The sequence below is a fragment of the Lytechinus variegatus genome, chromosome 2, assembly GCF_018143015.1.
Source record: "Lytechinus variegatus isolate NC3 chromosome 2, Lvar_3.0, whole genome shotgun sequence".
NCBI lineage: Eukaryota > Metazoa > Echinodermata > Echinoidea > Temnopleuroida > Toxopneustidae > Lytechinus > Lytechinus variegatus.
In genome coordinates, this window is record NC_054741.1 from 75,500,133 (window position 1) to 75,511,275 (window position 11,143).

An 11,143-nucleotide genomic window follows, 5' to 3' on the forward strand; every position below is an offset into this window, starting at 1 on the left:
AGAGGGGTGCTTTTATTCCACAGGAAAGGGTATAATCTTTAGAGAACAGAGGTGAAGGTTTGGAGGCAAATATTGTAGGTGGAAGGGAAATGGAAAGGTATATGGGGAGAGAAAGAAAGATAGAGAGGGGGAGTGGAAGAGAGAGGTGGAATGAAGCTAGGCCATATGGGCAGTCTAGGGATGAGAAAACTGGGGCGAAGGGTTGGGTCCCTTATATGTCATGAGATCTCTTGTGGGGTCTGCTGTACTGATATTCACTTTTTCCTTTACTGTAGATGTGTCTCTGGAACAGGAAAGGTGAGATTCAAACTGCTACCTGGAGGGGACAAGATAGAATAGGAGTGGCAAATTTGTCTGGTTTCTACAAAACTACCAATGCTAGCACTAATGACTTTCTTGCAGAAACTTCACAAATACAAGATATGGAGAAAGGGCAGAGGTGGGAGAAATTGATGTCATGGGGAGGGGCTATAATTTGCTATTTTCAGGCTTCTACATGTATTTATCCTAAATTATTTTTGTTTGTAACTCGATGTTAATGGACGGAGGCTTTTTCTTGAGTTGGGGGCTATTTTTTTTAAAACAGTTTAGGGGCTAAATATGGTGTCATTTAGGGAAAAGATCTCAAGCAATGACAGGTGTCACAGTATACCATTTATGGGAGATTTTATTTAAAGCATATCTAAAAACAATAATAATAAACACACAATTAACCCAAAAGAAATTACACTTGAAGGTTTTTTCTGAGGAAACTAGCATCAGAAGATCTTTTGGGCACTTTTCTTCATTTTCCCCAGTATCAGAATATGAAGGAAGCCTGACTGAAAGCCCTTTTCAAGTTTTAATAAATCCCCTCCCCTCAAGTGAGCATGTCACAATTTTGATTCATATCTAATACTAGAATTTATGAATGTGTGAAAAAAAACAGATATAAAATGAAGTATATTGAATGTGTTGTAGCTGTTATTTGTTTTTATTTTACATGAAAAAAAAATGTAATTGAGTGCCAGATCAAAATAGAATCATTCACAAATCACAACAGGTTATTCTGTGACATTGAAATACATTCTGAATTACTGATGATCAATCAACTTTTAGATTAAAAAAATACTCATCATTTTTTTATTAATATAAAATATACATACAAACTTGTCTTTCAGCTATATTATTAATCATAATATTCTTTTATTTTTTTTACTTGGTTTGAGATTTTGCAGATGTTCTTAGTCTGTCTTTTTAATATATCACACCTTCACTCCTCAACAAGCTTTGATGTGATAAGGCCTTAGAGCGATATCTGTTGTCTATTACGTCAGCCACTATGACTGATTAACCTAGACGTAAAATGTTCCTAGGTAATCGGTTATATACCAGCTTGGCGTTTACCAGCAAAATGCTGTCCTGCCTAGTTCCTACGGGAGTTACCACAAACAGAAACAGAAATATTCAATCAAATGCTGAATCAGTGATTGCATAGCCCCCTCTTGTGGTGATGTGAAGCCATTTTTGTCACTCTCCCATGTAAGGGGTACTCCAGGCTAGAAATAATACGATTGGGACAGCTTAAGAAAAATCGGACAAACAAAACACTGAAAATTTTATCAAAATTGGACAAGGAATAACAAAGATATGGCATTTTTTGAGATTTGCATTATTTTGGAGAAACAGTTCTATTCTATGTATTGTGCATGAAATAATTATGATATCATATAATAACATCAGAAAACATAAAATGGGGATGTGTTATCATCAGCTCACCTCTTAAAAATCATGACAGGGTGCATAAACTGTTTTCACAAAATAGTGCTAAACTTTGACATACAGTAACCATGTTGTCTCTTGATGAAATTTTAAGCATTTTTCTTGGAGAATTTTACACTATTTATTAATATATAATTATTTCTATCCTGGAGTTCCCCTTTCATTGCTCAATTGATACTAGAATAAATGATTATGTATGCCCTGAAACAGTTATGAAGTGAAGGATATATATTATTAAAAAAATTAGAATGTGTCATTCTGCCTAAACTTTTTTATGAAAATTCATATTTTATTGTTCGAAATAGACATGAAATGAAATAGTCTGAAAATTAGTTTTGCCCAATTGATTGTGGGCCCAGTAGCCAATGGGCAGTGCCAAATCAACAAGGCCCTATCCCTTTACTCGTTATTTACTTTTATTTGGAATATAGACCTGGTCAAAAGACAATCACTCCCAGAAGGTATTGATGTGATATTCAAAGACATTCTGAATTAGTTATGAAATAGCACCCTTGTGTCACATGAACTTATTTATTACTCGTGGGATACTCCATCATATTACTAAACATAAAAACAAATGAATCATTAAAAAATGTACAAGAGAATACTCCCTTTGATGCTGTCTTCTTTCTCATAATATTTTTTGCAAATTCACTCCCATTAGTCTTTGCTATGATATTCAACGATACTCTGAATTAGTAATGGGAGAGTGCCCTCTTGTGTTGATATGAATTAATTTTGAATGTGACTGGTACTTTGCTTTGTGGGTGTACTGTACACTAAATTGCTCTATCAAAGTATTTTGCTTGAAAATTGCTTAGTAAAATATAAAGCAAAAATCATTGCAATGAGATTGAATTGTGGAAGAATCTGTTCCAGATTATTTGGTAAATGAAAATTATAACAGAAACTATAGGCAGACAAATGATATATGATATTTGAATATATAATAATAATAATAACAACGGTATATTTACCCAGGGTAGCCACTTCAGTTCTGAAAACTGTTCTCCAAGCGGGCCCTACTATTATATCTGACTGTGAGTCATATGGACTGCATACAGAAAAATGTGTACAGTACCATAATAATTTTTTATTATGGAATTTGCAGTTGTTTGGGGTCACATTCTTACTACTTGTCAGATTTCAATGTTGATGAAACACCCCTCCCCTGCCTGATGTTCTTTAGATGTTCTTTTTGATGAGAACTGCAAGTCCATGAATTATAAAAAGGTGGCCTTGACTGAATAATTCTTACAGCACTGAAATAGAAAAAAAATACACAAGACAAGTTCTACTTTAATGACTGATCGTTGCTCCACTCGGAGCCTATTGATCATTTCTTTAATCTTCCTTTTTAAAACTTATAGAAATGAATAAAAGAGTGTGCTACAGAGCTTTAAAAAACTCCCAAGGTGTTACTTTTGATTTATACTTAATATGCAACATCACAATTTTTGTCCTGTTCCGGTGTGGCAGTGTCAATATTGAAATCGTGACAAAGGTTAAGTTTTTGAAATGTTATAACTTAAGTGTATGAATAGGCCTACCCTGCAGTATAAAATAAAGAAAATCAATAAATCAATCAATAAATAAATAAATATTTTAATCAAACTTGGACATGAGTGTCGTTGATCATTTGGTATGAGTTTCAGGTGAGTTGATCTAGGCAAATGATCAAAGGGTAAAGGTCAGTTAGAACTTTGGCCATGCTGTGGTATCAAAATAAGAAACTTAAAAGCAAAAGTCCATATTGCATGAAATTTACAATCAATCGGTATCGAAACATGTGTCAAATACTAGTAAATTTGAAGTCAGAAGGCAAAGCTCAAAGTTCATCTGGAGGTCAATAAACTAATATCAACATCAAAGAGCTTAAACAAAGTTGACATTTTGAATTTATATAAATCTGTACTTTGTTAAATTTGATAATTATTTCAGATATTAGATGAGTATAATTTCAGGTTGCTGATTCAATGTCAAAGGTGATATCAGATATATTTACATGGATATTGTATTGATATTTTGTTCTTTATAAAAATATTCAATGAAATTATTTGAAACTCATGAGATTATCATTTTATTTCACAAATGATTAGAAAAAATAATAGGTGTCTCACTCAAGGTCAAATGTTATTTGGGTAAACAAACTTTGTATTTTATCATCAAATGCATGTGATTTTCTCCCCCTGTGAAAAATTGCCCATCATACATGTTTTCAATCTCAGCACTGTTGCTACATTGACACTCCACTTACATACTGATTAAACCCACCAAAGAGATAATTGATAAAGCTTCCTTTTATGTAAATGTTTAAAAAGTGTCATATATTGACTTGCATTTTTTTCACTGGGAATTGGCAGAGAGGTGTTGCATTTCAAGAGGCCTGAACATTGAGCATACAGTGTAGCCTACTTGTGTTCAAAACGTTATCATATTACAATAGTTCACCTCAGTTAACTTTAGATTCCCAATAAAGCCTGCAATCATGGCAGGCACTGAGTAGGCAGGCACTTCTTATTTATCCCAGCAAAACTGTATTTTGGAACTAGAAGCTAGGTGATCCAGGCTATGTTAAAACAAAGTTTGTTGGCTTTAGTGAGGTAGACAAATTTTTTATGTATTATTAGAAAAAACAAACTTTAGCATAATTAATTGTTCTTCATAAAATAATTTCATTTGCTGTGCTTTTCAGTCATATCTAAAAACCTTATCAAAAGAAAAAAAGTTAATACACTTAGGGAAAGTAACACAAGTTTATCTATGTAATTTTCTTTTTCTAAAGCATTCACAAACCTAAAAAATATGCTTGGCACCAAATTTCATTCAGTGTTGTCATCTAGTGTGAAGAAAGTTTTAATTGGACTTTTTTGTTAGATTACTTTCTTGCTTTTAATTACAGATTAAGAAAAAAAAATTTTAATTGTGCAGAAAAGTATAGAATTTTAATGCATAAATAGGTGTAAGTTTCAGCATGCCCATAATTAGCACATTGTCATAAAATTTGCAACAAAAGTAATCTGCAATGAGGATTATTAAGCAAATAATCACTCTTGGTGAAGTTGATGGGCAAACTATCACTCATGAGCCAACTGGATGTAGCTATCTTTCCAAAGCGAAGCTGAGGAAAGATAGCGAGTACCTCCAGCTTGCCGCCAAAGTGATAGTTTGCTTCGTCACCTGAAATCAAGAGGTAATCTGTAATATTTTATGCATAGTAATGTTTTTCCGGCTTTTTGCCAGGAGCCTCGCATTTAGCGGGGATCTTTATGCTTTATATTCCGCATCAAGAACCGCTATGAACAAAGAAACTGATATCAATGCGCATCTACAAAAGATTTTTTTATAAATCAAGGTTTCCTTAGTGGAATATATAGCTTTATATCACTTCTACTTTTCGAGCTGAGCACAAACACAATATCCTGTTTTATACAGTCTGGCAGCCATGGATTTTAAAAGAAGTATGTTCAACATTTTACATTTTCATAGATGCAAGATTTGTTGCTCCTGCAGCTATAGGACTGAGTCCAGTTATGGTCACTCTATTTAATTTGTTGAAGGGATTCTTCTTCTTGATGAAAGTTTTAGTATTTTCTTGAGTATTGTAGAAGGCAATGGAATGGCAGAGTATCTGCAGTGCACCATGCAGCTGAAGACGACTCTGAAGTGAGGATGTTTGGCAGCGTAGAGGATGGGATTGATGGCAGATGGAAGGATAAATAGCATGGCAATGTAGATCCCTGCAACCTGTCTTGTAGGTAATATGAGTATGCAGGTGTAGGGAAGAACACAAGCAAAGAAAACCAACATGAGCAAGCCAAGGTTCTTTGTGATTTGAATCTGTCTTTTGTTCATTGTGGTTGATCCTTGTGGACCGAGGATGGCCGGATGATGATTGTTACCTGGAGGATTGAGGTTTATCTGCAGTGAGGTATTGGAGTCTTTGAAGTGCTTGCGGATGAAGAGATAAATGGCCGAGTAGCAGAAGATGATAATGAACGTTGATATAATGAATACTACGGCACCCGTACACTGGATAATAATGGCTAACTTGCAGTTGGTATCCCACAAGCAGACCTTGAACTTTTCACTATATCTCAATGATCCAATGCCCGGAATAAACTGTGGTCCTACTAGAAAGAGAGTAGGAAAGAGCCATGTGCTGCCTATCATAATTCCAACCTTAAGGTGAGTGTAGACTTTGAAGTAGACTTCCTTTGGTTTGACAATGTGGAGGTAGCGATTGATTCCAATCAGGGCCAGCGTCATGACACTCCCAGACTGTGTAACTATAGCCATAGCTGAGATGATAGTACATATGGCAGGAGGTAGTGGCCAGCCATTGGTTGCCATGATGCCAACAGCCTGGAAGGGCAATGCGAAGCATGTCCAGAAATCAAATAAACTCAGGTTTACCACAAAAACATTGGTGAATGTGTGAAGCTTCCTCGAAAGTACCACGGCAACCAATACAAATATGTTCCCCACCATTCCTACGATGGTGATGATGATATAGAGCACAGAAATTATGGTCATATGCATCTCATTCCCGTCAAAGACGGATACAACTCCTGATTTAACAGTATTTGAAGAACTTGTGATATTTTGTAGATCCAGTGAAGCCATTGTTGCATTTGATGCCATCATTGTTGGGTAGCCAATGGAGAAAATCCTGCTGGAAGAAACAAAAAAGCATTTTAAAGGTAGAAGAATGGGAAGTTGGTATAGATTTGATTACACCAGAATTCATTGAAAAATAAAATTATACATATTTAAAGCAATCACTTAAGATGTGAAATAGGGTAAGATCTAGCTCAGCTCATTGTGAGATAACTACTATTCTTGTGATGGAATTATTTCATGTAATTAAGGCTTTATCCTACTGCACTTACAAATGCAGAGAGGATGTAAAACAAAAGAATTTTGCCATCTGTTTGAAAATGTTATGTTTCCGTTCAGTACCCCTCTTTGCATTCGTGTTTCATACACTCTATATTGAGCATCCGTCTACTGTGATTTCATTTTTCGCCCATTTTGTCCATTATCTGGAGCGGATGAAAACAGATCGAGGCACCTTGGAATTTTGCTTGTCTGCTCTGTCCGATATGAATACGTTTTGTGTCCGTCGGCCAGTGGGACCGGGGCCTTTAATAATTTTGATACCTTCAGAATAAATTTATGATAGGAAGAGCAAAATGCCTCGTGGCAAAAAAGGGGAAATAGAATTTAAAAAGAAGGAAAAATGGATAGAGGAGGAAAAGAAGGATAACAGGAGGACAAAAAGTGAACGAAATAATAGGAAGGGAAGAATTGGGAATAAGATTACTTTGGATTTATATTATACTATGCGTCTCACAAAAAAGGAAGCCTGAACTCAGAGAAGGATTTCTCAATTATGTAATGTTTTTTATTGTTACAAATTTGACTCGTATGGTAAAGAGTGGATTCTCTGTCTTGATATGAGACAAAAAACCCTGTAAACCATTCATGCAAGACATATTACAAACAATAAATGTCAGAGAAGATTTGCACAGGAACTTGTGCATGAATCTAAATACACTCATTTTAGAGATCAGTGACAGAATTAAACAATGCAAAAGAAATGCTAATCAGGCAATTTAGCCAATTTAACCAATCTTTGTCAAATTTTTCTGCGCAACCTGATTTTCGAACTCGTCTTGCTCATAAATGTGTGAACTGTCATATTAGGTGTCAAAATATAGAGGCAGAATGTTTGATCTCAACTGATAAAAGAGCATGAAATTGTGACATGTTCATTATATATAGAGAGTTTCTTCCGATTCTGTGCTTATCGTTAGTTGAATTAAACTTTTTTCAGAGTAAAAGATAGTGTCATGAATCTCATATTGAGTGAATATGAAATCTACTTGGTCATCAATTTAAATTAAATGGCTGCAATTGTTTTCTATTATCATATAAAACATCTGGATCCATGAAAGTTGAGATTTTGATTTGAAATTTTGCTCTTCTTTTCACAAGAAATTACTTGGAATGCAAAAGATAATTAGCAGAAAGTGAAGTTATTGGTCATCACAAATTTGCAAAAGTAATGGAAATATCATTTGAGATATTGTCTCTTTATGACTCTTCCAAAGCTATATTCTAATTTTGATTATGCCAATGTATGATGGTTAAGGACGGGGGGGGGGGGGGGGGGGCTTCATCCTGCTCTCTGACTATGAAATGATATTACAGATAAGGCTGAGTTAAACAAAGCAATTAGGCACACAGGAATATGAAGCATCAGTAGAAGATCATAATAATTCAGGAATTGCTGTATTACATCAACAATTGAATACAATAATAAATGCAATATTCCACATTTCTCTGACAAGGTCAGTGACAATTACAAGTTGTGAAACCTCTCATGACAGTGAACTTTGAGCTACTTTTAATCCATTTTCTGTGTCATCGGTCATCAGCTTTGACCAAAGATAAATGAGCCGTGGCAATTAAAATGGAATAGTCATCAGTCATGTTTCAAAGCATTGGAGCTGGTTTTTGCTCTCCGAATATTTCCATGAATTTCTCCTTATTTCATTCTACATTTCAAAAATTTAAGATTGTCTCTTCAGAAATAATGTTTACTTTTATTTCAAAGGAGATATATGCACATGTGTATTTCATTAAAGGTCAAGTCTACCTCAGAAAAATGTTGATTTGAATCAATAGAGAAAAATCAGACAAGCACAATGCTGAAAATTTCATCAAAATCGGATGTAAAATAAGAAAGTTATGACATTTCAAAGTTTCGCTTATTTTTTAACAAAATAGTTATATGAACGAGCCATTTACATCCAAATGAGAGAGTCGATGATGCTACTCACTCACTATTTCTTTTGTTTTTTATTTTTTGAATTATACAATATTTCAATTTTTACGAATTTCATGATTAGGACCTCCTTGCCTGAAGCACAAAATGTTAAAATAATGGAATTTCATGTGTTCAGGGAGGAATGAAACTTCATTTCACATGACAATGATGAGAAAATCAAAATATTTCATATATCATATGATAAAATACAAAAGAAATAGTGAGTGAGTGATGTCATCAGTTCCCTCATTTGCATACCGACCGATATGTGCATATAACTGTTTTGTAAAATGAAGCGAAACTTTAAAATGTCATAACTTTCTTATTTTACATCCGATTTTGATGAAATTTTCAGCGTTATGCATGTTGAATTTTTCTCTTTTAATTCAAATCAATGTTTGTTGGGGTGGACTTGTCCTTTAAATAGTGGAATAATTTGTTTTTTTAAAGATTACATTGGTTGGAATAGGATTTGATATCTAGGACGAGTGGAATATGGATATAAAGAGCTGATAATTGCAGGTGATATTTAGATCTGAATAAAATAGTTATATGGCTATGACCTTGCTCTTTCAATTCATCATAAAATGTGTGAGAAAAATAATTCAAACAGGATAAGGGAGAAAATTTGACCTTGATATTACTGTAACATTTTGAATAATGATATTATTGATATATATATATATATATATATATATATATATATATATATATATATATATATATTGCTCTCATGATATGTTTCATAAAGCTGTCTATGAAGTTGAGACTAACTTCACAAACATTTGGTGTATGGAATGCCATTTTAATATCCCATTTTTTCCTTATAGGTTGAAATGTTATCAGATCAACAATCATTTCTGGCAATGATAAATGTTATGGGAAAAAATATTTTTTTTTGATCTTTTTTAAAATCATTCTTACTTTTTATGAATGCCCATATGAAATTCTGTATATAGGCAGGGTGTTGGGAGTAGAACTCCTTGGTATAGGTAAATAGAAGAAGCATTTGAACAGAACATAAAGAGCCTTGCAATACAGAGTGTATTTTCTTATAACATCATTGATATGTTTTGCACAGATACATTTCTTTACCTTGATTATGATAAATCTTTTCTTTTACATTAATTTCCTGTGAATATATATTTGTGACATCAACAGCAGTTTAGTACCCTTTTTACACAGGATTTTCTTAGCCCGGGACTTTCGCTAACCCTGTACTATTTTTTCCTTTTCACACATGCCAAATTGTTATTGCTTAATCCCGGATAAGGAATGCTTGCTTTTCACACATGAAACTCGCTAACCCCGGACTAGTGGTAGCTCATGAATATTCTCGAGGGCACTGAGGGGTCATTCGGGTCATATCCCAAATCGCTGACTTATGGCGCACGCTTTTTCTCATCGTTGTGTTCGCTGTTCATGAATATCCATTATGCTTACCTCTGATTGGACAATAGGGCCGACTCTGTTGTGGGGCATGAATGGGAGCGGTTAGCCCACTTTCGTTTTACACTAGCAATCTTAACTCTGTACTATCGCTCTTAGCACCGCAATTGCTGGGATAACCCTGCTTTTTTGCAGGGCCAAATAATCTCGTATAAAGGTGGGGTTAGCCCACTTTGCAAAAATGCTGTGTAAAAAGAAAGTGGGCTAAGCTTAACCCCTTACTATAGGTGGGGCTAAATGGCAATTTAGCCCCACCTATATTACGGGGTTAAGGAAATTTTAGCGTGTGTAAAAAGGAAATGATAGTACTAAATAGTAATCAATTATATCACAATAATCTTATCACATTCGAGTAGTTTCTCACTGATACTATCATCATAATCCCTGATGACCAAAATATATCCCACACCATTACCGCATCTTGATTAGTTATTACTCTGAAAGATTCTTTGTTTTAAAAAAGTCATGATTATAATATCAAAGGGCAATATGATTTGGAGTCTTCTGGAATTGCAGTAAGTATGAAGTGCTATTAGTCCCGCTCTATTTCCCCCACACTTTTTCCAGCAAGGTAATAGGGCGACTTCAATCATGCTTTCTGTTGTCAAAGTTCAGGCCCCATCAACACCTACTTACCTTTCTCTGAATCAGTCATTGATTAAAGACAAATTCACCCTGATTTCAAGTTGGTTTTAAACAAAAAGTGAAAAATTGGGTTAATGTATTAATGAGGGATTAATTAGTAAGAGCCCCATATTTCGTCCCAGTTATTTTGATACATGAATGATGATTAGGAATACTCTTTTTTTTTCTTTGGAGTCAATCTGGAAGAAATAATGATGCTGCTAATATGGATTGCTCGAGTAAAATAAATTTCAGTTTTCTAAGAAAATTGTAATCACACATGGGAGCTGCTTGTGGGAATATTACAAAATCTAAAGGAAAAAAAAAATTCAATGATTTTGTCATGATTTTGAAGGAGATTTACCAAACTTTATTTTTTCTGTCAAAGGTACGATGTGGGGAATTTGATTTTAAAATAAATTGTTGGGCTTTGGTCTTTTCTATCACATATCAGTATGACTGTTGCTGAAATAA

At 34.2% G+C, this 11,143-nt stretch overlaps 1 protein-coding gene across 1 annotated transcript; it reads right to left on the bottom strand.

Annotated features, from left to right (window-relative positions):
• Positions 1-266: 266 nt before the first annotated feature.
• Positions 267-6,387, bottom strand: LOC121406960 (melatonin receptor type 1B-like). Its single transcript, XM_041597833.1, has 3 exons — positions 5,664-6,387; positions 4,813-4,941; positions 267-316 (listed from the first exon to the last, which is right to left on the bottom strand). Exons 1-3 carry the CDS (start codon positions 6,385-6,387, stop codon positions 267-269), a joined length of 903 nt encoding a protein of 300 aa, XP_041453767.1.
• Positions 6,388-11,143: the final 4,756 nt, after the last annotated feature.

Bases quoted from the DNA above. Each gene is read 5' to 3' on its own strand.
- LOC121406960 (XM_041597833.1), bottom strand. From the start codon at position 6,387: ATGGCTTCACTGGATCTACAAAATATCACAAGTTCTTCAAATACTGTT. The intron at 4,942-5,663 runs GTAACAATCATC...TCTTGATTTCAG, and splicing joins GATAAACCTCAATCCTCCAG to GTGACGAAGCAAACTATCAC. The intron at 317-4,812 runs GTGATTATTTGC...TGTCCCCTCCAG, and splicing joins GCCCATCAACTTCACCAAGA to GTAGCAGTTTGAATCTCACC.